General features: G+C 60.3%; 1 protein-coding gene across 1 annotated transcript in view; it reads left to right on the top strand.

Annotated features, from left to right (window-relative positions):
* The first annotated feature begins 1,471 nt into the window (after positions 1-1,471).
* LOC140411497 (myelin and lymphocyte protein-like) overlaps positions 1,472-27,351 on the top strand; it is a 46,607-nt gene continuing 20,727 nt past the window's right edge. The window contains exon 1 of the mRNA XM_072500584.1: positions 1,472-1,561. Within this exon, the coding sequence (XP_072356685.1) occupies positions 1,472-1,561 (90 nt within the window). The remainder of the gene's footprint in view (positions 1,562-27,351) is intronic.

Genomic DNA, 27,351 nt, shown 5'->3' with positions numbered 1-27,351 from the left:
AATACAAATCGGCGTACGCCACCCGTGCCACGGATCTCCCTACTCTGGCTCCTGATGATGAGGTCCATGTCCAACTTCCCGATGGTGGTTGGTCCGCCACCGCTGTGGTGCTCAGGCAAGTGGCCCCCAGGTCATTTTTGGTTCGTCTACAAGACGGCTCTCTTCTTCGCCGAAATAGGCGGGCACTACGACTCCTTCCTCGCTCGCCACCAGATCATCATGTCCTGCCCCGTCGTCATGACGAACCCGTCACGGACTTTGCAGATCTCCCTATCGCTCTGCCACCCTCTGAGTCTGACACAGTCCCGCCCATTCCAGAACAGGCGGCCCCTGACCCACCCTTGAGGCGGTCAACCAGAATTCGTCGCCCACCTCAGAGACTGAATTTATGAACTCATGAACTGGGCTCTTTGAATTCATGAACTGATTGTTTCGTTACCCTGTTTGACTAACTCACTGGTTTGTACATACTGTTGTTCTAGTTATATTTTCTGTTATATACTGTTCATCTGCACTAGACACCTTCCAATGTAAATATCTTAGAGTTTCGGTACATAGTCCTGTAAATATGCTTGCATGTGCCACACATAGTTAGGAACATTCGCATACTACATTATTTATTGCCACGAACACACATTATTTTTAGAAAAGGGGGGATGTCATAATATACACATCAGTATATGATGGTGCAGAGACACACACTGACTGACACACTGCAAGACCAATCAACACACACAACACAGCAGCCAATCACCAGTTAGGGCACGGTCAGTATAAAGACCGAGGGAACTAGTTTTCCCGCTCATTCGGGATGCAGCCTCTGAGAGAGACAGAGCCCGCAGTCAGTAGCACAAACATCCACCATGTGCGAGCAGTATAGGCTGGCCAGGTTAGGCATAGGTCTTCAGTCAATCTAACATAGTGTCGACCCACAGTGCAAGTATGTTTAACAGCTCTTAGTTAAATAAAATAGAGTTGTACTATTACAAGGTGTTGGTAGCCTGTCTATGATACTGCTAAGGTAAACGCAGTCTCCACAGATCCAGAGTACCCAACACAGCAATGGGCTCTTATCTTATGGGTTAACCTTTTGTGAGGTACCTTGTCGCAGGCCTTATGGAAGTCCAAATACAACACATCTACTGGTTCCCCTCTATCCACTCTGGTTGAGACTTCCTTGAGAAACTAGTCAGACAGGACTACCCTTTCACGAAGCCATGCTGACTCTGTGAAACATTGAGCACAATCACTCTCTCTCTCCTTTTCCAGCTCCTCAGTCTTACAGGGGTGATTGTAGTGACTCAATTAAGGTGAGCTGAGAGTGTAAAGGGCTAAGTCTGATTGACACACTTCAAAACAGTCCTTATATATCATTCTTGATAAACATTGGACTATAGATCCAGAGTGTTACTTCATTGTGAGTGCACTGGCCAGGAAATCTTTCTTGGGACCTTCTTGACTGAATAAGACCATGTCAGCTTCTGCTGCTCCAAATAGTCCCATACCGTCTGGGCTGAATGTGCTTATGTCATTTCCAGAGGTCCTGATGATCGGTGAATTTGTGAGTAACAGCACACTATTTTATTAAGTTGGCGTTGAAAATGTATTTCTATAAACTTATACTTTGAACTGCAGTGTGCCTTTGCCAGAATCCCTGATTTGATAGGGGTATATGTAACCAGGATACTTGAAACCAAATAAAGAGCAAGAAAAGGTGGAGAGGAATGAAGTGAAAATAAGAAGACAGAGAGATATAAGAGGGAGGGGCGTGCAATCACACCATGCCTTTATGTCAGTGTGAAACGCGTTTTAGACATCCTGCGAGATTTTCTGCTCCCGTCGCCGTTCACGTGAATGGGAGCGCTAAATCCCACCTGCGGCTTCAGTGGGAGAAAAATAAAAGAGGAACTGAGATACCGCGGGCTGGATTCTCCGCTCGCCGATGCCCAAATTGCATTCGGCGATCGGCCGGAGAATCCACTTTTATGCTGGATTCGGGGACGGCGCCGTTTTTCTGATGCTCCGTCCCCTCAAAACCGGTGTACTCGAGGAGTACGCCACACGCCATTGGGATGGCCTCAAGGTCTCACCTGAGGCCATCCCCCAATGCTTTGCCCCCCCATAGGCTAAGTCCCTGATGGCGTGGGACACGTGTCCTCACAACTTTCAGGGACCTCGCGTGGCTTGGGACTGTGTCCAGCGGCGCCACAGTCGGGGGGGGGGGGGGGGGAGGGGGGGGGGGAGCTATTCCACTGGCAGGGGGAGGAAGGTTCGGCAGGGGCTGGAGGGGACTGGTGGGAATGTAAATCGGCAAGAAATTCCTTGGCATGCAAAGTTATGCATCACGTGAAATCTGAGGGGTTCCTGGGAGGGGACGGGACCGCTGTCCAGCACCGCACAGCAGCATATCCCCCCCCCCCCCCCGGATTACCTGGGTGTCCCCCCAAGTATGGGGGTGAACCAGTACCCCATGTAATAACAAGGCATTTCCCCCCCCCCCCCCCACCCCCAGGGACCACTGTTGTAGGGGGACTGCCCCAGGGACCCGTAATATGGAGACCCCCCCCCCAGGGATCCCCTGTCTTAAAGGATTCCCCCCTCCACAGACCCTCCCACACAGTCCACTCCCAGAAAAGAGACCGCTGTCTGGAGGCTTGAGAGCAGGCCAGACAGGGGCAGTGAGAAGAAGTGTAGCTGTAACACTTACCTTGGTGGGAAGAGTGCAGACGGTAGAAATAAACGTGCTGCCAAGGTTCCTCTTCCTATTCAGATCACTCCGGATCTTCATCCCCAAATCCTCTTGCACCAGGGTGGAGAAACTGATCATGGCCTTCGTCTGGGCGGGAAAGAACCCTAGGATACGGAAAACCATCCGACAGAGTGGGCGACACATCGACTCTGCCAAACCTCCTATTCTATCACTGGGCAGCGAACACGGAGAGGGTGCGGGGTTGAGAGAACCGGAGGCGGAATGGGTGCAGATGGAGGAAGCCTCATGTACAGGAACATCTCTCTGGGTGTTGGCCACCGCCCCACTCCCATTCCCTCCCAGCCAAGCACTCGAGGAGCCCGGTGGGCGTAGCCACATTACAGACCTGGAACTAGCTCAGTCACCACTTCAAACTGGGCGACATGTCTGTTGCGGCCTCCATCTGCAGGGATCACAAATTTAACCTGGTGAAAATAGACGTCACCTTCAAAACATGGAGAGAGGACGGAGGGGCACTGATGGTAACAGACATGTATGTGGACGGCAGAATAGTGACCCTGAGGGCGCTAACAGAGAAGCTCCAGATCTGAAAGGGAATGAGCTCTAGTTCTTGCAGGTGTGGGAATTGCTCTGCAAAGAGACCATGGTGTTCCCCCAGATACCCGTCCCACCGCACTGGACAGACTACTAGTGCCGGACTTGCTTGGGGACAGTAAGTACGGACGATTGTTAGAACTTGTAAGGGCCCCACTAGACAAGATGCGAGAGAGATGGGAGGAGGAACTGGACATGGAGATAGGGGGAGGACTCTGGATCGAAGCTGTGCACAGGGTAAACTCCACCTCCTCATACGCAGGGCTGAGCCTAACACAGCTAAAGGTGGTGCACACGGCGCACCTAACCAGGACACGGATGAACGGATTCTTCCCGGAGGTGGAAGGTGTCAGGGGCAATGACCAACCACATCCACATGTTCTTGTCCTGCCCCAAACTCATCGGGTTCTGGACCGCCTTCTTCGAGGCCACGTCCAGAGTGGTGGGGGTGAAGATGCAGCCACGCCCTTCAGTGGTGGTCTTCGGGATATCGGAGCATCCAGAGCTCTTTGTGGGAAGGGGGGCCTGTGCCCTGGCATTGGCCTCCCTGACTGCCCAGCAGAGACCTTCTTGGATGGAGGCCGGCAGCACCACCCTAGGTCTCAGGCTGGCTATCCGGCCTAGCGGAGTTTCTAAAACTAGAAAAAGTAAAATTTGTCATCAGGGGATGAGAGGAAAAGGATTTCACCACACATGGAAACAATTTGCCAGCCTCTTCCAGGACTCGTTCAGGACTAGCAGCTGGGGGAGGGGGGGTGCGGTAGGGAGGAACAAGTGGGGGGGGGGGGGGTAGGGGGTAGAGGGGGGTGGGAAAGGAGAAACAGGCAGAGAAGGTATGCACAGGGTGTGGGCGGGGAGGAGGAAACATTCACACCACAGCGAAGAGAAGGCGCGGGTACCCACGTGCGGAAACACCACAATGCTGCCGTGCAAAGGGCATAACCGCCGTGCATGGGCTCATCTCCTGCCTCGCTCCCTCCTGGAGAAGGGCACTAGGTGGGTATCCTCAGGCCACAAAGGGGCAGCTCGGACCAGACCCACACAAACCAGTGACTGCAACATAAATAGGCTACTTATCTCGTTGTATTTTTTTCTTTTGCTTTCCGTTTTTGTTTGATAACACTAATGTAAAGTTCAACCACATTTATAGTAAAAGGGTATAAATTATTTATAACCTCAGTTATGATTGATGCAACGTACCATTGAACTGCATGATGCTTAGACTTACCTATCAATCTGTCATAAAATAAAAACTCCAATAAAACCATCAACAAAATAATAATGGGTGACTGAATGGACATTGCTCTTTCAAACTTTCAAAAGTCTTACTTTCACAAAACCCTGACCTGACCCTTGTTCTGCTATTAAGATCATTATGCCGCTACTAACACCCGCTTTAGTCTTTAACACTATCATTACCATTCCCTTTGTCTTGTGTCCATGACATCTCTGTCATTTTACACTCCTGCCATCCAACGTATCCCTCCCCCGTCAATAGCTTAAAACCCATCGCATTTCTATCCCTCATCTACTTGTAGAAGAGTTATATGGACTGGAAACAAAATGGGCAGATTCTCTAACACCAGGAAGCCCAGAATATGTTCCCCGATGGGATGGAGAATCGGGCGTCGGGACGAAATCGGGATTGGTGCTGGGTGCAGACCCCTCACTGGTGGCAGGAACGAAGTCCACGTTGCATGCCAGTGGGAGCATGGAAATAAATGACCTCTTTGTATCTATTTAGCAGGCCGGGCGCCCTATGCTCCCCCCTCCGGCGATTATCCTGTCCCCACTGCCGGGGATCACGTGCGCAAGGTTCACTTGTGGTCTCGACAATCGTGGCCCTGACGAGGTGGACCTCGTGGTGGACCACCTCAAGTTGTCCCAACGCGAGGTCCGCCACGTCAGGGCCACGATGGTAGAGACCATCCAAGACCACTCCCCCCCACACCACAAATCAACCCTGCCCCCCCGTCCCACCGAACTGCACGGCAGCCCCCAATCCACGATTGCCTGGGTGGCTCCCCATCCCCAAGGGACCCATGTAATAGGGGAACCCCCATAGGTTCCTGCCTAAAGGAATCGCCTCCACAGATCCCCCCTCAGACACAGCACCCCTCAGACCCCCACCCCCGGAAAAGAGACCCCTGTTGTAAGCTCGAGAGCATCCAGGCAGGGTAGTGGGAAGTATTCTAGCTGCAATACTGATTCTGCAGTTCCACGTGTCCATTCCTGGAAGGAGAGCAGTTGTGCCTCTGTCTGGTTCCCACAGATCCACTATCTACAGGCCATTCATAACTTTGGGGAAGTGATCTGTGATCCACAACGCGTAAAAAAAATCTGCACCTTTGATCCATTCATATCCCTTCACGCTTCAGTGTCATAAGTGATGAAACGCCAGTGTTTGAAAATATTAGGCAGCATGGTGGCGCAGTAGTTAGCACTGCTGCCTCACGCCGTCGAGGTCTCAGGTTCGATCCTGGATCTGGGTCACTGTCCGTGTGGAGTTTGCACATTCTCCCTGTGTCTGCATGGGTTTCACCCCCACAACCCAAAGATATGCAGGGTAGGTGGATTGGCCACGCTAAATTGCCCCTGATACGCAATCAATACGCTTGAGTCCACGTGGAGTCATATCGATTCAGCTTTAATCAGATAGAACTGTACCCAGCAGCAAAGTTACAGAAGTGAGGGCTGCTGGGACGGCATTGCTTCTTATACCCCGCCTCTCAGGGCGGGGCTATGTACATTGCCCAATGGTAGACCCCGCGGTCTAGCCAATGGTTATTCCTCTCTCTGGTACCGCAATACCTGGTATTACCACATTCACCCCCTGTTAAAAAAAGAGTCAGCGGGGTGATGGCCAGTATTACTGTCGCCTTTTCATGGTCGGACCAGGTATTGCAGGTACCATGCTATCGAGGGTTGCAGAGAAAGTTCTTGCGTTGTTAATTTTCCTCATGGTACTGCAATCAGACGATCGGGCGGCCTGGTCGTCCTACTGGAGCGTCTAAGTGTCGGCGGCGATCCTGGTGAGGGCCCCGGCAGTAGTGACTCCGGGAACGTGGTGTCATCCTCCCAGGCAGTTTCGTCACCCCTAGGCAGCGCTGTAAGGTCGAAAGAAGGGCAGCAGGAAGGGGTGCCTGTAGGAGGCGTCGGTGCCTGCTCGGCTCTGGGTCGGGGTTCTGGCGGCAGTACTGACCCTCCGGTCAGGTACGGGGGGGGGGGGTGGGTGGCAGTGGCTCGGGCGCCAGGTCCCGGAGGGAGACCGTATCTTGGCGTCCGTCGGGGAAATCTACGTAGGCGTACTGGGGGTTGGCATGCAGCAGGTGGACCCTTTCGACCAGCGGGTCCGACTTGTGCGCCCTCGCATGTTTCCGCAGCAGGACGGGTCCGGGTGTTGCTAGCCAGGTTGGGAGCGGGGTCCCAGAGGTGGACTTCCTGGGGAAAACAAGGAGACGTTCATGAGGTGTCTGGTTCGTGGTAGTACATAGCAGTGACCGAATGGAGTGCAGGGCCACTGGGAGGACTTCTTGCCAGCGGGAGACTGGGAGATTCCTGGACTGAAGGGCCAGCAGGACGGTCTTCCAGACCGTTCCGTTCTCCCTTTCTACCTGCCCGTTTCCCCGGGGGTTGTAGCTGGTCGTCCTGCTCGAGGCGATGGCTTTGCTAAGCAGGAACTGGCGCAGCTCGTCGCTCATAAAGGAGGACTCCCTATCACTGTGGATGTATGCGGGGAAACCGAACAGTGTAAAAATAGTTTGGAGTGCCTTGATGACGGTGGTTGTGGTCATGTCCAGGCAGGGGATGGCGAATGGGAACCAGGAGTGCTCATCAATCACATTCAGGAAATACGTGTTGCGGTCGGTGGAGGGGAGCGGGCCTTTGAAGTACATGCTGAGGCGTTCAAAGGGACGGGAAGCCTTTATCAGGTGCGCCCTCTCTGGTTGGTAGAAGTGTGGTTTGCACTCCATGCAGATTTGGCAGTCCTTGGTGACAGTCCTGACCTCCTCGATGGAGTAAGGCAGGTTCCGGGACTTAACAAAATGGAAGAACCGGGTAACTCCCGGGGGGCAGAGGTCCTCGTGGAGGGCTCGGAGGCGGCCTACTTGTGCGCTGGCACAAGTGCCGCGGGATAGGGCATCAGGAGGCTCGTTCAGCTTCCCGGGACGATACAAGATCTCGTAATTGAAGGTGGAGAGTTCGATCCTCCACCGCAAGATCTTGTCGTTCTTAATCTTGCCCCGCTGTGCATTATCGAACATGAAGGCCACCGACCGTTGGTCCGTGAGGAGAGTGAATCTCCTGCTGGCCAGGTAATGCCTCCAGTGCCGCACAGCTTCCACTATGGCCTGGGCCTCCTTTTCGACTGAGGAGTGGCGAATTTCGGAGGCATGGAGAATGCGGGAGATGAAAGCCACGGGCCTGCCCGCTTGGTTGAGGGTGGCGGCCAGAGCTACGTCAGACGCGTCGCTCTCGACTTGGAAGGGGAGGGACTCGTCGATGGCGCGCATCGTGGCATTTGCGATGTCCGCTTTGATGCGGCAGAAGGCATGGTGGGCCTCCGTCGACAGGGGGAAGGTCGTGGATTGGATTAGGGGTCGAGCCTTGTCGGCGTAATTAGGGACCCATTGTGCATGGTAGCTAAAGAAGCCGAGGCAGCGCTTTAGGGCCTTGGGGCAGTGAGGGAAGGGGAACTCCATAAGGGGGGCGTGCGTTCGGGGTCGGGGCCTATGACTCCATTTCACACTACGTAGCCTAGGATGGCTAGACGGTCGGTGCTAAACACGCACTTCTCCTTATTGTAGGTCAGATTCAGGAGGTGCGCGGTCTGGAGAAATTTACGGAGGTTGGTGTCGTGGTCCTGCTGGTCATGGCCGCAGATGGTGACGTTGTCAAGATACGGGAACGTTGCGTGTAAGCCGTACCGGTCAACCATTCGGTCCATCTCACGCTGGAAGACCGAGACCCCGTTTGTGACACCGAAGGGGACCCTTAAAAAGTGGTAGAGCCGCCCATCTGCTTCAAAGGCAGTGTACTGGTGGTTGCTATTACGGAGGGGTAGCTGGTGGTAGGCAGACTTGAGGTCCACCGTGGAGAAGACCTTGTATTGCGCGATCCTGTTTACCAGGTTGGCAATACGGGGGAGGGGGTACGCGTCCAGTTGCGTAAACCGGTTGATGGTCTGGCTATAGTCGATGACCATCCTATGCTTCTCCCGGTCTTAACCACCACTACTTGAACCCTCCAGGAGCTGTTGCTCGCTTCGATGACCCCTTCCTTCAGCAGCGTTTGGACCTCGGACCTGATGAAGGTCCAGTCCTGGGCGCTGTACCGTCTGCTCCTGGTGGCGACGGGTTTGCAATCCGGGGTGAGGTTCGCAAACAGGGAAGGCGGGTCGACCTTAAGGGTCGTGAGGGTGCAAACCGTAAGGGGGGTTATAGGGCCGCCGAATTTAAAACTAAGGCTTTGTAGGTGACACTGGAAATCCAGTCCCAGAAGGGTGGCTGCGCAGAGGGGCGGCAGCACGTATAGGCGGAAATTGCGGAATTCCCTGCCTTGGACGGTGCGGTTCGCGAGGCAGAACCCTTTTATCTGCACCGCGTGTGACCCGGAGGCCAGGGGGATACTTTGTTGGGTGGGGTCGGTGACCAGAGAACAGCACCTTACCGTGTCGGGGTGGACGAATCTCTCCGTGCTCCCGGAGTCGATGAGGCATGACGTCACGTGGCCGTTGATGCTAATCGTCGTGGTGGCCTTTGCTAGCGTTCGGGGCCGACTCTGGTCCAGGGTGACGGAGGCCAGCTGCAGCAAGGAGTGAAGATCGGGCAGCGCATCGTCAGCCGTGTTGGGGGCTTGAGGCCCCATCCAAGATGATGCCGTCCATGGATTGCACATGGAGTCCGGGGACTCCGAGGATGGCGGCGGGGAGAAACAAAATGGCGGTGGGGAGGGACAAAATGGCGGCGCACTCTGCTCCCACGAGGCGGAGGCCAGCTGCAACAAAGGGTTTTGGTCGGGCAGCGCGTAGCCAGCCGCGCTGGGGGCTTGAGTCCCCATCCAAGATGGCGCCAGCCATGGATCGCACGTGGAGCCTGGGGACTCGGAAGATGGCGGCGGGGAGGAGAAACCTGGCGGCGCACGCTGCTCCAGCATGGCGGAGGCCAGCTGCAACAGAGGGTTTTGGTTGGGTGACGCGTAGCCAGCCGCGCTGGGGGCTTGGGGCCCCATCCAAGATGGCGCCGGCCATGGATTACACGTGGAATCCGGGGACTCGGATGATGGCGGCGGGGGAGGAGCAAACTGGCGGCGCGTGCTGCTCCAGCGTGGTGGAGACCAGCTGCAACAAAGGGTTTTGGTCGGGCGGCGTGTAGCCAGCCGCGCTGGGGCCTTGAGGCCCCATCCAAGTTGGCGCCGGCCAGGGATCGCCCATGGAGTTCGGGGACGGAGACCCCGAAAATTGGACCGGCGAGGGACAGAATGGCTGTGCGTACTCCTCCAGCATAGTTGCTGGAGGGGGAAAGAATGGCTGCGGCCGCGACACTGCCTGGCGGGGCAAAGGCTGCGGTGCGCGTTGGGCTGGCGGGGCTGGAAAAAGGGAGTGCGGCGGTGGGCCTGGGACGGTCGGGACGTGGAAGAATGGCTGTGGTTGTGCAGCGGGCGGCTGGAGGAATGGCTGAGGGTAGTCGTTGGATACCGCGTTCACCGCGCGGGCGAGGCAGACCGCGGCATAGTGGCCTTTCTTGCCGCACCCTTTTCAGGTGACGGAGCGGGCCGGGCAGCGCGCGCGCGGGTGATTCATCTGGCCGCAGAAGAAGCAGCGTTGGCCGGCGGCGGTAGCGGGGCGCCTTGCCGCGCAGGCCTGCGGAGTTAGCGGGTAAGTCTGGGGGGCTGCCGCGTGGTGTCACGCAGCCCAGGGGCGCGCGGGGGCGTACACAAGGGCGTTTCTGTACGCCACGTCCATGGACCCTGCCAGGGCCCGGGCCTCGGTGAGGCCCAGCGTCTCCATTTCGAGCAGCCTTCGGTGAATGTCGGGGGAGATCATACCTGCCACAAAAGCATCTCGAATTAAAAGTTCGGAGTGCTCGTTCGCTGTCACCGCTGGGCAGCCGCAGTTTTGGCCCAGCACGATCAGTGCCCTGTAGAAATCTTCTAGCGCCTCATCTGGGCTCTGCCGTCTCATTGCCAGCAGGTGATGGGCGTAGACCTGATTAAGTGGACGAATGTAGTGTTCTTCCAGCAGCTCCATGGCTTTATCATAGTTCGCCGCCCCTTCGATCAGGGGGTAGATCGCCGGGCCGACCCGCGGGCGTAGGAGGTGTATCTTCTGCCTTTCCGTGGGGGTGTCGACAGCCGTATCGATGTAGCTCTGGAAGCACGCCAGCCAATGCTAAAAAATCTCGGTGGAGTTTTCTGCGTGCGGGCTGAGCTGAAGGCACGTCGGCTTGATGTGGAGATCCATCCTTCAAAAGTATCTATCTGATTAAATTGATACACAATCAATGCGCTTGAGTCCACGTGGAGTCATATCGATTCAGCTTTAATCAGATAGAACTGTACCCAGCAGCGTAGTTACAGAAGTGAGGGCTGCTGGGACGGCATTGGTTCTTATACCCCGCCTCTCAGGGCGGGGCTATGTACATTGCCCAATGGTAGACCCCGCGGTCTAGCCAATGGTTATTCCTCTCTCTGGTACCGCAATACCTGGTATTACCACAGCCCCTTAATTGGAAAAAATAGTTGGATACTCTAAATTTATAAATCTGTAAATATTGTCCACCTCAAAGATCCCTGGCGGTTTACTCTATTACAGGGGTCCTGGGGCAGTGGGATGGGGGTGGGTGGAAGACTAGTGGGGTCACCTTCATACTTAGGGGTAGGGGGAGGGACCTAGGATTCCGGGAGTGGGGGCAGCAGTGCGGTGGGTGAGGGGTGTGTGTGTGTGTCTGTGTGTGTGCGGGGGGGGGGGTTGTGGCCGACCTGCCGTGGGCGCGGGACTTTGCTATTGGGCTGCCGGCTCAAGATAGTGACCTGAAATTGGGATATCCTCAGGACTCCTCAGATAGAAGCAGTCCATGTCCAAATGCAACAAGACCTGGACACTATCCAGGCCTGGGCTGACAAGTGCCAAGTTACATTCATAACACACAAGTGCCAGGCAATGACCATCTCCTACAAGAGAGGATCTAACCATCGCCCCTTGACATTCAATGGCATTACCATCGCTGAATCCCCCACAATCAACATCCTGGGGGTTACCATTGATCAGACACTGAACTGGGCGAACCATATTATTACTGTGGCTGCCAGGGCAGGTCAAAGGCTAGGAATCCTATGGAAAGTAACTCACCTCCTGACCTCCTAAAGCCTGTCCACCATCTACAAGGCACAAGTCAGGAGTGTAATGGAATACTCTCCATTTGCCTGGATGAGTGCAGCTCCAACAGCACTCATGAAGCTCGGCACCATCCAGGACAAAGCAGCCGCTTGATTGCTCCTCCTTCCACAAACATTCAAACCCGCCACCACTGACGAACAGTGGCAGCCGTGTGTACCATCTACAAGGTGCACTACAGTAACTCACCAAGGTTCCTTAGACAGCACCTTCCAAACCCAGGATCACTGCCATCTAGAAGGACAAGAGCATCAGATACCTGGGAACCCCACTACCTCGAGGTTCCCCGCCAAGTCACTCACCACCCTGACTTGGAAATATATCGCCGTTCCTTCACTGTCGCTGGGGCAAAATCCTGGAACTCCCTCCCTAACAGCACAGTGGGTGTACCTACACCTCAGGGACTGCAGCGGTTCAAATAGGCAACTCACCACCGCCTTCTGAAGGGCAACTCGAGATGGGCAATAAATGCTGGTCTAACCAGCGACGCCCACATCCTGTAAATTAATTTTAAAAATCCCTCGTGGTTCCACCCCATGCATAAATTTGCATGGCATGGAACACTGAATTGCATGCCGCCAGGGAATCGTAAAACTGGTGCAATTCAGCTCCAGTGGGAGAACATCTCCCAGACGGAGAATCCTCCCCATTATCTCTGCTCCACAGGTGCTGCCAGACATTCTGAGATTTTTCAGGGTTTTCTGTTTTTATTGCTCTTTTGTGCTATTGCCCAAAGTCAAACACCAGGGGCGTCATTCTCCGACCCCCCGCCGGGTCGGAGAATGGCCGTTGGCCGCCGTGAATCCCGCCCCCGCCCCCGCCGAAGTCTCCGAAGGGAGAAAAGTCGGCGGGGCGTTAATGGCGCCGCTGCCGCGGAGAATGTCACGGGTCTGCGCAAGGCAGCCGATTTTCGGCCTGCCGATATTCTCCCTTCCGGATGGGCCGAAGTCCCGTCGACGTGATGACCGTTCACGTCGACGTCAATCAAACCTCCTTTTCATCGGCGTGACCCGGTGCTCCAGGCTCACGCCGACCAGCGAGGAGGTGAGTGACGGCCTGGGGGGTTGGCTCTGGGCAGGAAATGGCGTGGCCGCAGACTGATTGCCTGAGGAGAGGTGTGTCTCGGCTTGTGTGTGTGTGCGGCGGTGGGGGGGGGGGGGTTAGAGTAGGCTGGGCTCCGGGGGAGTGCCGGGAGGGGGTCCGTGCCGGGGTGGAGGTTGGGGGTTGGGGAGGGGGTCCGTGCCGGGGTGGAGGTTGGGGGTTGGGGAGGGGGTCCGTGCCGGGGTGGAGGTTGGGGGGGGTCCGTGCCGGGGTGGAGGTTGGGGAGGGGGTCCGTGCCGGGGTGGAGGTTGGGGAGGGGGTCCGTGCCGGGGTGGAGGTTGGGGGTTGTGGAGGGGGTCCGTGCCGGGGTTGAGGTTGGGGGGGGGGTACGTGCCGGGGTGGAGGTTGGGGGTTGGGGAGGGGTTCCGTGCCGGGGTGGAGGTTGGGGGGTGGTCCGTGCTGGGGTGGAGGTTGGGGGTTGGGGAGGGGGTCCGTGCCGGGGTGGAGGTTGGGGGTTGGGGAGGGGGTCCGTGCCGGGGTGGAGGTTGGGGGGGGGGTCCGTGCCGGGGTGGAGGTTGGGGAGGGGGTCCGTGCCGGGGTGGAGGTTGGGGGGGGGGTCCGTGCCGGGGTGGAGGTTGGGGGGGGGGTCCGTGCCGGGGTGGAGGTTGGGGAGGGGGTCCGTGCCGGGGTGGAGGTTGGGGGGGGGGGTCCATGCCGGGGTGGAGGTTGGGGAGGGGGTCCGTGCCGGGGTGGAGGTTGGGGAGGGGGTCCGTGCCGGGGTGGAGGTTGGGGGTTGTGGAGGGGGTCCGTGCCGGGGTGGAGGTTGGGGGGGGGTCCGTGCCGGGGTGGAGGTTGGGGGGGGGGGGTCCGTGCTGGGGTGGAGGTTGGGGGTTGGGGAGGGGGTCCGTGCCGGGGTGGAGGTTGGGGAGGGGGTCCGTGCCGGGGTGGGTGATGGGAGGGCAAATGAGTTGGTCCACCTGGCCAGGTGCCAGCCTCCAACAGTTGGACCCATGCGGTCCATGCCACCTGGCTGGGGGGAGGAGGGGATATGGGCAATGATGACATGTCGTCGTTCCCCTCCCCCCCACCAGGTCGTCATGTTTTCAGATCATCCAGCGATGTTGGCCGCCGTGGTGGCAGCCGCTCATGTCTATGTTGCCCTGGATGATGAGGAGGAGGAGGAGGAGGAGGAGGAGGAGCGTGCCAGAGAGGCGGCGCAGGCTGCCGCAGAGGGGCAGGCGGCAGCCGCCCAGGCTGGAGGGACACCTGACCGACAGGACGAGGAGGGGGAGGAGGACGTCGCGGCCCCACGGCAACGGAGGCACCCGAGGGCGCCCCGTGTGTACCGGCCCCGGCAGTCATACCAGGACCTCACGGACCGGGAATGCAGGAGGAGACTCCGGATGAGCCGGGAAACCGTGGCACACATCTGCCACCTGCTGGCACACCTGTCACCGCGTGGCACTGGCGGGGGACACCCTCTCCCCGTGTCCGTCAAGGTTACGGTGGCCCTGAACTTTTATGCAACGGGGTCATTCCAGGCACCGAGTGGGGACCTGTCCGGCATATCGCAGACATCGGTGCATCGGTGCATCCGGGCAGTGACAGATGCCCTTTATGCCATGGCGCACCGCTACATCCGCTTCCCCGTGGACCGGGCCAGCCAAGATGCCCGGGCCGTGGGCTTCTCTGCCATTGCCGGGTTCCCCATGGTCCAGGGCGCGATCGATGGGATGCACGTCGCCGTGCGGCCACCTGCAGATAACAGGGCCGTGTTCACTAATAGGAAGGGGACCTATTCGATGAACGTACAGGTGGTCTGCGACCACCGCATGATGATCCTGCACGTCTGCGCCCGTTACCCAGGCAGTGTACACGACTCATTCGTGTTGTCGCGGTCATCCATCCCCGGCATGTACGAGGGACGCCATCCCCGGCTGAGGGGCTGGTTGCTGGGCGACAGGGGCTACCTATTGCGATCGTGGCTGATGACGCCTATACGGAGGCCACGCAATGAGGCGGAGAACCGCTACAATGATGCCCATGTAGCGACAAGGGGAGTGATCGAGACGTGCTTTGGCGTGCTGAAGATGCGTTTCAGGTGCCTGGACCTCTCTGGGGGCGCCCTCCAGTATCGGTCAGATAGGGTCGGCCGCATCATTGTGGTGTGCTGCGTCCTGCTCAACATAGCCCAGCAGAGGGGCGATGTGCCGCAGGCAGAGGAGGGCGGAGTGGAGGAGCAGCAGGAAGAGGCCCAGTCCTCCCCAGATGAGGGGGATGGGGGCAATGGTCAGGGCAGACGGGGTAGACACAGACGGGTGGCTGTCCACCGTTACCGGCTGGCCCAGCGGGCACGGGACAGACTGATAGACGCCCGCTTCACTGACTAGATGGGCGTGGGAATCGGGTAGTATGGCCACAGACCGCACACCATGACAACAGCCGACCACCCACACCCCCCACCCATCCATCCACCCAGCACCATCACCCCCCTCCCCAACCCCACACACCCCACCCGCATGCACACCACCCCCCCACTCCCAATTGCCGATCCACCGGCGGCACAACGGGCCGGGCTCACCCAGTTGCGGGTGGACGCGTGTCTATCGCAGGCCATGGAGAATGATGACAACCCGCCTCCGATGAGCTCCTGGCTCTACATCGTTGGACTATGTCTGACCCATGGCCACAGTACCACCATCCACCCGGACCATCCCTGCATGCGGCTGTGACACTGCAGCGCACGGTCCCGTCCTCTGCCCGGGGGATGTTGATGGCGGCCCAGGGGGAAGGGGGCAGACTCACCTGGGGCTGAGGTAAGACCACCCGTCACACACACACTTGCGCTCAACGTACATGACACCCCCGCACACTTTGGACAGAGCACAAAGGCAGCTTCGGTAGGTGTAACATTGACTTTAATAACCAAAGGAGTTCATGCACGTGCCCTAGCGCCTAAAACTCATCTGTGCCCTGCACCCGTGCCAACTTACTCAGTGTCTAATTGTTTGGCCTTACGGGCCCTTTGACTACGTCTACGTGGTTCCCCAGACGGTACAGCAGAACTGGAGGTGGACTCCTGTGATTCCTGCCCTCTGACACGGGATCCCTTTGGCGGCCGTTTCCTGGGGCGTCCTGGCCTAGATGGGCCAGGCTGCGGCCCGGGCGACTGGGATGGCGAGCTGCCAGCCTGTCCTGCCCGTTGCTCCTGGGACGGAAGGGGGGGAGTCCGAGGTGTCGCGGTGTACCGGGACCTCCCCTACAGAGGGAGCCGGGACGGACCACACCACCTCCTCCTCCCTCGGGGTGCCCGATGGCCCCCAGGCCTCTACATGGGTGGGGGATGCGAACGGACTGGCCATCCGACGCGCCCCCGACATCTGGCGCTGCCAGTCCTGGAGGCCCGTGCTGGTATCGACAGGGGTCTGCAGGTTTGCAGCCATGGAGCCCAGGGGGTTGTCGAACCCTGTCTGCGACAGTGCGACGCCAGCTCGCACATGGCCACTGGCGCCGATGCCCTCAGCGATGGCCTGCTGAGACTGGGCCATGGCCTGCAGAGACTGGGCCATGGCCTGCAGAGACTGGGCTATGGCCTGCTGAGACTGGGCCATGGCCTGCTGAGACTGGGCTATGGCGTTGAGCGCCTCTGCCATCTGGCGCTGGCACTGGCTCATGGCCTCCTGTGAGAGGGCAGCCATTTCCTGGGCCACAGACGCCGCCTGCACGGAAGGCCCCAGGCCTCGCAAACCGTTCCCCATGTCTGACACCGTCGCCCCCATTGCCTCCACCGCGGACGCCACCCGTGCGGTGTCAGCCTGGGTGGCACGCATGACCGGGACCACTCCCAGCTCCTGGACGCGGGTGGACTCCTCCACCTGCGACCGCAGCCGCCGCAAGCCACCCGTCACCCTATTCGCTCGTCTCCGTGTCGGTGGTTGCATCGGATCTATGTGTGGGTGTGGTAACTGCAGGAACCCGGGATCCATCTGGGCGGCAGATGTTCGCTTGGCCTGGGCTGCCCTCCGACCGCCCGGTCCCTCTGCTGCTCCTACCTCCACCTGCTGCACCGGGACGGCTGTGTTGTGCGCACCAGTGAGTGTACCAGACGCCTCATCACTAAAGTGCCCAACCGTGGTGAGTGTTTCTGCGATGGTGGAGGGTGTTGGTGACAGCAGTGGCGTTGTGTCGTGCTCTTCGTCCCACTCTGAGTCCATGGCACTTTGGGGTGGGGGTTCGTCTCCACCCATCCACTCTGAGTCACTGTCCGGTATTTCGTCTTCCCGGGTAGGGGTGTCCTGGGTAGTGCTGTCCCGGGTAGTGCTGTCCCGGGTAGTGCTGTCCCGGGTAGGGGTGTCCTGGGTAGTGGTGTCCCGGGTAGGGGTGTCCTGGATAGTGGTGTCCTGGGTAGTGGTGTCCTGGCTCGGATGTGACGGGGGCCTGTGGCTGCCCCCCTCATCGCTGGGTGGTCGCTCCCGCACGTGACGGGGGTGTCGTCTCCCTGTTGCTCCAGGTCTCTCTGTCTCCTGTGGTCTCCGAGGGGCATCCTGCGGACGTCGCATGCTGGAGGGTTCGGGTCTCTCCGTCTCCCGTGGTCTCCGAGGGGCATCCTGCGGGCGTCGCATGCTGGAGGGTGCGGGTCTCTCCGTCTCCCGTGGTCTCGGAGGGGCATCCTGCGGGCGTCGCATGCTGGAGGGTGCGGGTCTCTCCGTCTCCCGTGGTCTCGGAGGGGCATCCTGCGGGCGTCGCATGCTGGAGGGTGCGGGTCTCTCCGTCTCCCATGGTCTCGGAGGGGCATCCTGCGGGCGTCGCATGCTGGAGGGTGCGGGTCTCTCCGTCTCCCGTGGTCTCCGAGGGGCATCCTGCGGGCGTCGCATGCTGGAGGGTGCGGGTCTCTCCGTCTCCCGTGGTCTCGGAGGGGCATCCTGCGGGCGTCGCATGCTGGAGGGTGCGGGTCTCTCCGTCTCCTGTGGTCTCCGAGGGGCATCCTGCGGGCGGTCTGCATCTGCGGGGATGGGTGCCTGGACGTTTGGTCCTGCGATACACAATGAAGCATGCATGGTTAGACATCAGGCAGTGATCAGGTGATACGGGAGAGGGGGATATAGGGGAGGGGGGATATGGGGACGGGCTGTTGGTGGCTCACTTGCTCGTGGGGCCCCGACCTCTGCATCAGCAACCTCCCGGTCCTCAGGTCCGCCAGCCAGTTCCAGGGCCCTTTCCTCGTGTACGGTCAGTGGCCTCTCATCAGCGGGCCCTCCTCCAGTCCTCACATGCTCCCTATTGTTGTGTGCGCGCTTCTCCTGGGGGGGGGGGGGGGGGGGGGTGGTGGCAGGGGTAAAAGGCAACAGTGTTAGGCAGGTACATGAATGCACGCCATCGGTTGCGCGTGCATTGCAGAGGTTAAGGTTAGGGCTGGATTCACTTGGGGATATGGGGGATATGGGGGAGGGGGGATATGGGGGAGGGGGGATATGGGGGAGGGGGGATATGGGGGATATGGGGGAGGGGGGATATGGGGGATATGGGGGAGGGGGGATATGGGGGATATGGGGGAGGGGGGAATATGGGGGATATGTTGGAGGGGGGATATGGGGGAGGGGGGATATGGGGAATATGGGGGAGGGGGGATATGGGGGATATGGGGGAGGGGGGATATGGGGGATATGGGGAGGGGGATATGGGGAGGGGGGATATGGGGAATATGGGGGAGGGGGGATATGGGGATATGGGGGAGGGGGGATATGGGGGATATGGGGGAGGGGGGATATGGGGGATATGGGGAGGGGGGGATATGGGGGAGGGGGGATATGGGGGATATGGGGGAGGGGGGATATGGGGGAGGGGGGATATGGGGGAGGGGGGATATGGGGGAGGGGGGATATGGGGGATATGGGGGATATGGGGGAGGGGGGGATATGGGGGAGGGGGGATATGGGGGAGGGGGGATATGGGGGATATGGGGGAGGGGGGATATGGGGGAGGGGGGGATATGGGGGAGGGGGGATATGGGGGAGGGGGATATGGGGGATATGGGGGATATGGGGGAGGGGGGAATATGGGGGATATGGGGGAGGGGGGATATGGGGATATGGGGGAGGGGGCATATGGGGGAGGGGGATATGGGGGAGGGGGGATATGGGGGAGGGGGGGATATGGGGGAGGGGGGATATGGGGGATATGGGGGATATGGGGGAGGGGGGAATATGGGGGATATGGGGGAGGGGGGATATGGGGGATATGGGGAGGGGGGATATGGGGGAGGGGGGATATGGGGGATATGGGGGAGGGGGGATATGGGGGAGGGGGGATATGGGGGAGGGGGGATATGGGGGAGGGGGGATATGGGGGATATGGGGGAGGGGGGGATATGGGGGAGGGGGGGATATGGGGGAGGGGGGATATGGGGGATATGGGGGATATGGGGGACGCTCACCCTGCCTGCTCTGACGAGGTCGTTCACCTTCTTGTGGCACTGGGTGCCTGTCCGTGGTGTTAGGGCCACAGCGGTGACGGCCTCTGCCACCTCCCTCCACAGACGCCGGCTGTGGCGTGGGGCAACTCTGCGGCCGTGCCCGGGATACAGGGCGTCCCTCCTCTGCTCCACCGCATCCAGGAGCGCCTCCACATCGCGTGACTCGAACCTCGGGGCTGAGCGACGGCCAGCCATCAAGTCGGGTGTTGCGGTCGGCTGTTCCGGTCGGGTGGGGGGGAGCTGCGCGGCCTTATGAGCCGTCACGCCGTGCAGCGCGTATGACGCTGCACGGCGTGAACCACTGCGCAAGCGCGGATCCCGTTACGTCGCTGCTAGCCCATTTCGGGCCGCAGACTATCGGCCCATTTTTATGACGTGACGCAAGTGGGATTTGCGCCGTTTTTTGCGCCGATCGGCGGAGTTTCCGCCGATAACGGAGAATTTCGCCCCAGGGGCGTCATTCTCCGACCCCCCGCCGGGTCGGAGAATGGCCGTTGGCCGCCGTGAATCCCGCCCCCGCCCCCGCTGAAGTCTCCGAAGGGAGAAAAGTCGGCGGGGCGTTAATGGCGCCGCTGCCGCGGAGAATGTCACGGGTCTGCGCAAGGCAGCCGATTTTCGGCCTGCCGATATTCTCCCTTCCGGATGGGCCGAAGTCCCGTCGACGTGATGACCGTTCACGTCGACGTCAATCAAACCTCCTTTTCATCGGCGTGACCCGGTGCTCCAGGCTCACGCCGACCAGCGAGGAGGTGAGTGACGGCCTGGGGGGTTGGCTCTGGGCAGGAAATGGCGTGGCCGCAGACTGATTGCCTGAGGAGAGGTGTGTCTCGGCTTGTGTGTGTGTGCGGCGGGGGGGGGGGGGGGGGGGGGGGGGGGTGGTTAGAGTAGGCTGGGCTCCGGGGGAGTGCCGGGAGGGGGTCCGTGCCGGGGTGGAGGTTGGGGGTTGGGGAGGGGGTCCGTGCCGGGGTGGAGGTTGGGGAGGGGGTCCGTGCCGGGGTGGAGGTTAGGGGGGGGTCTGTGCCGGGGTGGAGGTTGGGGAGGGGGTCCGTGCCGGGGTGGAGGTTGGGGAGGGGGTCCGTGCCGGGGTGGAGGTTGGGGGTTGTGGAGGGGGTCCGTGCCGGGGTTGAGGTTGGGGGGGGGGGGTCCGTGCCGGGGTGGAGGTTGGGGGGGGGGGGGGTCCGTGCTGGGGTGGAGGTTGGGGGTTGGGGAGGGGTTCCGTGCCGGGGTGGAGGTTGGGGGGGGGTCCGTGCTGGGGTGGAGGTTGGGGGTTGGGGAGGGGTTCCGTGCCGGGGTGGAGGTTGGGGGGGGGGTCCGTGCTGGGGGTGGAGGTTGGGGGTTGGGGAGGGGGTCCGTGCCGGGGTGGAGGTTGGGGGGGGTCCGTGCTGGGTGGAGGTTGGGGGTTGGGGAGGGGGTTCCGTGCCGGGGTGGAGGTTGGGGGGGGGGTCCGTGCTGGGGTGGAGGTTGGGGGTTGGGGAGGGGGTCCGTGCCGGGGTGGAGGTTGGGGGGGGGTCCGTGCCGGGGTGGAGGTTGGGGGTTGGGGAGGGGTTCCGTGCCGGGGTGGAGGTTGGGGGGGGGGTCCGTGCTGGGGTGGAGGTTGGGGGTTGGGGAGGGGGTCCGTGCCGGGGTGGAGGTTGGGGAGGGGGTCCGTGCCGGGGTGGGTGATGGGAGGGCAAATGAGTTGGTCCACCTGGCCAGGTGCCAGCCTCCAACAGTTGGACCCATGCGGTCCATGCCACCTGGCTGGGGGGAGGAGGGGATATGGGCAATGATGACATGTCGTCGTTCCCCTCCCCCCCACCAGGTCGTCATGTTTTCAGATCATCCAGCGATGTTGGCCGCCGTGGTGGCAGCCGCTCATGTCTATGTTGCCCTGGATGATGAGGAGGAGGAGGAGGAGGAGGAGGAGGAGCGTGCCAGAGAGGCGGCGCAGGCTGCCGCAGAGGGGCAGGCGGCAGCCGCCCAGGCTGGAGGGACACCTGACCGACAGGACGAGGAGGGGGAGGAGGACGTCGCGGCCCCACGGCAACGGAGGCACCCGAGGGCGCCCCGTGTGTACCGGCCCCGGCAGTCATACCAGGACCTCACGGACCGGGAATGCAGGAGGAGACTCCGGATGAGCCGGGAAACCGTGGCACACATCTGCCACCTGCTGGCACACCTGTCACCGCGTGGCACTGGCGGGGGACACCCTCTCCCCGTGTCCGTCAAGGTTACGGTGGCCCTGAACTTTTATGCAACGGGGTCATTCCAGGCACCGAGTGGGGACCTGTCCGGCATATCGCAGACATCGGTGCATCCGGGCAGTGACAGATGCCCTTTATGCCATGGCGCACCGCTACATCCGCTTCCCCGTGGACCGGGCCAGCCAAGATGCCCGGGCCGTGGGCTTCTCTGCCATTGCCGGGTTCCCCATGGTCCAGGGCGCGATCGATGGGATGCACGTCGCCGTGCGGCCACCTGCAGATAACAGGGCCGTGTTCACTAATAGGAAGGGGACCTATTCGATGAACGTACAGGTGGTCTGCGACCACCGCATGATGATCCTGCACGTCTGCGCCCGTTACCCAGGCAGTGTACACGACTCATTCGTGTTGTCGCGGTCATCCATCCCCGGCATGTACGAGGGACGCCATCCCCGGCTGAGGGGCTGGTTGCTGGGCGACAGGGGCTACCCATTGCGATCGTGGCTGATGACGCCTATACGGAGGCCATGCAATGAGGCGGAGAACCGCTACAATGATGCCCATGTAGCGACAAGGGGAGTGATCGAGAGGTGCTTTGGCGTGCTGAAGATGCGTTTCAGGTGCCTGGACCTCTCTGGGGGCGCCCTCCAGTATCGGTCAGATAGGGTCGGCCGCATCATTGTGGTGTGCTGCGTCCTGCACAACATAGCCCAGCAGAGGGGCGATGTGCCGCAGGCAGAGGAGGGCGGAGTGGAGGAGCAGCAGGAAGAGGCCCAGTCCTCCCCAGATGAGGGGGATGGGGGCAATGGTCAGGGCAGACGGGGTAGACACAGACGGGTGGCTGTCCACCGTTACCGGCTGGCCCAGCGGGCACGGGACAGATTGATAGACGCCCGCTTCACTGACTAGATGGGCGTGGGAATCGGGTAGTATGGCCACAGACCGCACACCATGACAACAGCCGACCACCCACACCCCCCACCCATCCATCCACCCAGCACCATCACCCCCCTCCCCAACCCCACACACCCCACCCGCATGCACACCACCCCCCCACTCCCAATTGCCGATCCACCGGCGGCACAACGGGCCGGGCTCACCCAGTTGCGGGTGGACGCGTGTCTATCGCAGGCCATGGAGAATGATGACAACCCGCCTCCGATGAGCTCCTGGCTCTACATCGTTGGACTATGTCTGACCCATGGCCACAGTACCACCATCCACCCGGACCATCCCTGCATGCGGCTGTGACACTGCAGCGCACGGTCCCGTCCTCTGCCCGGGGGATGTTGATGGCGGCCCAGGGGGAAGGGGGCAGACTCACCTGGGGCTGAGGTAAGACCACCCCTCACACACACACTTGCGCTCAACGTACATGACACCCACGCACACTTTGGACAGAGCACAAAGGCAGCTTCGGTAGGTGTAACATTGACTTTAATAACCAAAGGAGTTCATGCACGTGCCCTAGCGCCTAAAACTCATCTGTGCCCTGCACCCGTGCCAACTTACTCAGTGTCTAATTGTTTGGCCTTACGGGCCCTTTGACTACGTCTACGTGGTTCCCCAGACGGTACAGCAGAACTGGAGGTGGACTCCTGTGATTCCTGCCCTCTGACACTGGATCCCTTTGGCGGCCGTTTCCTGGGGCGTCCTGGCCTAGATGGGCCAGGCTGCGGCCCGGGCGACTGGGATGGCGAGCTGCCAGCCTGTCCTGCCCGTTGCCCACCCGATGCACCTGGGACGGAAGGGGGGGAGTCCGAGGTGTCGCGGTGTACCGGGACCTCCCCTACAGAGGGAGCCGGGACGGACCACACCACCTCCTCCTCCCTCGGGGTGCCCGATGGCCCCCAGGCCTCTACATGGGTGGGGGATGCGAACGGACTGGCCATCCGACGCGCCCCCGACATCTGGCGCTGCCAGTCCTGGAGGCCCGTGCTGGTATCGACAGGGGTCTGCAGGTTTGCAGCCATGGAGCCCAGGGGGTTGTCGAACCCTGTCTGCGACAGTGCGACGCCAGCTCGCACATGGCCACTGGCGCCGATGCCCTCAGCGATGGCCTGCTGAGACTGGGCCATGGCCTGCAGAGACTGGGCCATGGCCTGCAGAGACTGGGCTATGGCCTGCTGAGACTGGGCCATGGCCTGCTGAGACTGGGCTATGGCGTTGAGCGCCTCTGCCATCTGGCGCTGGCACTGGCTCATGGCCTCCTGTGAGAGGGCAGCCATTTCCTGGGCCACAGACGCCGCCTGCACGGAAGGCCCCAGGCCTCGCAAACCGTTCCCCATGTCTGACACCGTCGCACCCATTGCCTCCACCGCGGACGCCACCCGTGCGGTGTCAGCCTGGGTGGCACGCATGACCGGGACCACTCCCAGCTCCTGGACGCGGGTGGACTCCTCCACCTGCGACCGCAGCCGCCGCAAGCCACCCGTCACCCTATTCGCTCGTCTCCGTGTCGGTGGTTGCATCGGATCTATGTGTGGGTGTGGTAACTGCAGGAACCCGGGATCCATCTGGGCGGCAGATGTTCGCTTGGCCTGGGCTGCCCTCCGACCGCCCGGTCCCTCTGCTGCTCCTACCTCCACCTGCTGTACCGGGACGGCTGTGTTGTGCGCACCAGTGAGTGTACCAGACGCCTCATCACTAAAGTGCCCAACCGTGGTGAGTGTTTCTGCGATGGTGGAGGGTGTTGGTGACAGCAGTGGCGTTGTGTCGTGCTCTTCGTCCCACTCTGAGTCCATGGCACTTTGGGGTGGGGGTTCGTCTCCACCCATCCACTCTGAGTCACTGTCCGGTATTTTGTCTTCCCGGGTAGGGGTGTCCTGGGTAGTGCTGTCCCGGGTAGTGCTGTCCCGGGTAGTGCTGTCCCGGGTAGGGGTGTCCTGGGTAGTGGTGTCCCGGGTAGGGGTGTCCTGGATAGTGGTGTCCTGGGTAGTGGTGTCCTGGCTCGGATGTGACGGGGGCCTGTGGCTGCCCCCCTCATCACTGGGTGGTCGCTCCCGCACGTGACGGGGGTGTCGTCTCCCTGTTGCTCCAGGTCTCTCCGTCTCCTGTGGTCTCCGAGGGGCATCCTGCGGGCGTCGCATGCTGGAGGGTTCGGGTCTCTCCGTCTCCCGTGGTCTCCGAGGGGCATCCTGCGGGCGTCGCATGCTGGAGGGTGCGGGTCTCTCCGTCTCCCGTGGTCTCCGAGGGGCATCCTGCGGGCGGTCTGCATCTGCGGGGATGGGTGCCTGGACGTTTGGTCCTGCGATACACAATGAAGCATGCATGGTTAGACATCAGGCAGTGATCAGGTGATACGGGGGAGGGGGATATAGGGGAGGGGGGATATGGGGACGGGCTGTTGGTGGCTCACTTGCTCGTGGGGCCCCGACCTCTGCATCCGCAACCTCCCGGTCCTCAGGTCCGCCAGCCAGTTCCAGGGCCCTTTCCTCGTGTACGGTCAGTGGCCTCTCATCAGCGGGCCCTCCTCCAGTCCTCACATGCTCCCTATTGTTGTGTGCGCGCTTCTCCTGGGGGGGGGGGGGGTGGTGGCAGGGGTAAAAGGCAACAGTGTTAGGCAGGTATATGAATGCACGCCATCGGTTGCGCGTGCATTGCAGAGGTTAAGGTTAGGGCTGGATTCACTTGGGGATATGGGGGATATGGGGGAGGGGGGATATGGGGGAGGGGGGATATGGGGGATATGGGGGAGGGGGGATATGGGGGATATGGGGGAGGGGGGATATGGGGGATATGGGGGAGGGGGGAATATGGGGGATATGGTGGAGGGGGGATATGGGGGAGGGGGGGATATGGGGAATATGGGGGAGGGGGGATATGGGGGATATGGGGGAGGGGGGATATGGGGGATATGGGGGAGGGGGGATATGGGGGATATGGGGGAGGGGGGATATGGGGGAGGGGGGGATATGGGGAATATGGGGAGGGGGGATATGGGGATATGGGGGAGGGGGGATATGGGGGATATGGGGGATATGGGGGAGGGGGGATATGGGGGAGGGGGATATGGGGGATATGGGGGAGGGGGGATATGGGGGAGGGGGGATATGGGGGAGGGGGGGATATGGGGGAGGGGGGATATGGGGGATATGGGGGATATGGGGGAGGGGGGAATATGGGGGATATGGGGGAGGGGGGATATGGGGGATATGGGGGAGGGGGGATATGGGGGAGGGGGATATGGGGTATATGGGGGAGGGGGGATATGGGGGAGGGGGGGATATGGGGGAGGGGGGATATGGGGGATATGGGGGATATGGGGGAGGGGGGAATATGGGGGATATGGGGGAGGGGGGATATGGGGGATATGGGGGAGGGGGGGATATGGGGGAGGGGGGATATGGGGGATATGGGGGAGGGGGGATATGGGGAGGGGGGATATGGGGGAGGGGGGATATGGGGGAGGGGGGATATGGGGGATATGGGGGAGGGGGGATATGGGGGAGGGGGGATATGGGGGAGGGGGGATATGGGGGATATGGGGGATATGGGGGACGCTCACCCTGCCTGCTCTGACGAGGTTGTTCACCTTCTTGTGGCACTGGGTGCCTGTCCGTGGTGTTAGGGCCACAGCGGTGACGGCCTCTGCCACCTCCCTCCACAGACGCCGGCTGTGGCGTGGGGCAACTCTGCGGCCGTGCCCGGGATACAGGGCGTCCCTCCTCTGCTCCACCGCATCCAGGAGCGCCTCCACATCGCGTGACTCGAACCTCGGGGCTGAGCGACGGCCAGCCATCAAGTCGGGTGTTGCGGTCGGCTGTTCCGGTCGGGTGGGGGGGAGCTGCGCGGCCTTATGAGCCGTCACGCCGTGCAGCGCGTATGACGCTGCACGGCGTGAACCACTGCGCAAGCGCGGATCCCGTTACGTCGCTGCTAGCCCATTTCGGGCCGCAGACTATCGGCCCATTTTTATGACGTGACGCAAGTGGGATTTGCGCCGTTTTTTGCGCCGATCGGCGGAGTTTCCGCCGATAACGGAGAATTTCGCCCCAGCTTCCTCCACCGCACCTGCTTTCATTTCCCCACATCCGTAGGTAACAGGGTTGATGTGCAGGGGGTGATTGTACAGATCAGCCTCTTTGTGATGTAACTTGATTGATGTTCTCCTATAAGCTGGTACAGAACAAATCAGGTGGACGTGTTTGGAGGCCACTAAACCTAACTGTATGTCCAAGACTTCAACTATCGGATATGAATGTGAGCCTATAGGTTTTGTACAGAGTGTTGTCTTTTCCCCTGGTGCATGTGTGGGATTGTGCCGAATTGGAATGAAAACAGCGGTTTCTCGGCATAGAATTCATGTAATGCAATCACTTTCGGCTGGAAGATTGTAACTAGTGGAGTGAAACAGGAATCAGTGCAGGGTCCACAATGACGTGGATAAAGGGGCTGAATGTGACGTGGCTAAATTTGCTGATGGCACAAAGGTTTGCAGGGACGTAAATTGTGAAGAGGACGTAAAGGGCAGAATTATTCCATCTGGGGCTAAATCCCCAGGCGTGGCATGAATGGGGAGCGTTTCCCGCTACAGAAAGCGACGGGAAACCGTGACATATCTCTGGCCCCGACCTCATTAATTATGCGCCCGGGGTTTTTGCGCCATAATCCGTGGCAGGCGGGACTTGAATGTACGTTTCTCTTGGGCGGCACGTGGCACAGTGGGTTAGCCCTGCTGCCTACGGCGCTGAGGTCCCAGGTTTGATCCCAGCCCTGGGTCACTGTCCGTGTGGAGTTTGCACATTCTCCCCGTGTCTGCATGGGTCTCACCCCCACAACCCAAAGATGTGCAGGTTAGGTGGATTGGCCATTTTAAATTGGTTCTTTAAAAAATGTTTTTTATTCTCCTCCTTGTTCACATTTTCTTACAAATTTACACCCAACAATAAACAATAATCAGTAACGAGTGTAATGTCAATCCCCATATCAATAACAACGACCCCATTCTCCCACC

Source organism: Scyliorhinus torazame, chromosome 4 (assembly GCF_047496885.1).
Source record: "Scyliorhinus torazame isolate Kashiwa2021f chromosome 4, sScyTor2.1, whole genome shotgun sequence".
NCBI lineage: Eukaryota > Metazoa > Chordata > Chondrichthyes > Carcharhiniformes > Scyliorhinidae > Scyliorhinus > Scyliorhinus torazame.
The sequence above is the reverse complement of the archived record's forward strand: the minus strand, read 5'-3'. Positions and strand labels throughout refer to the sequence as shown.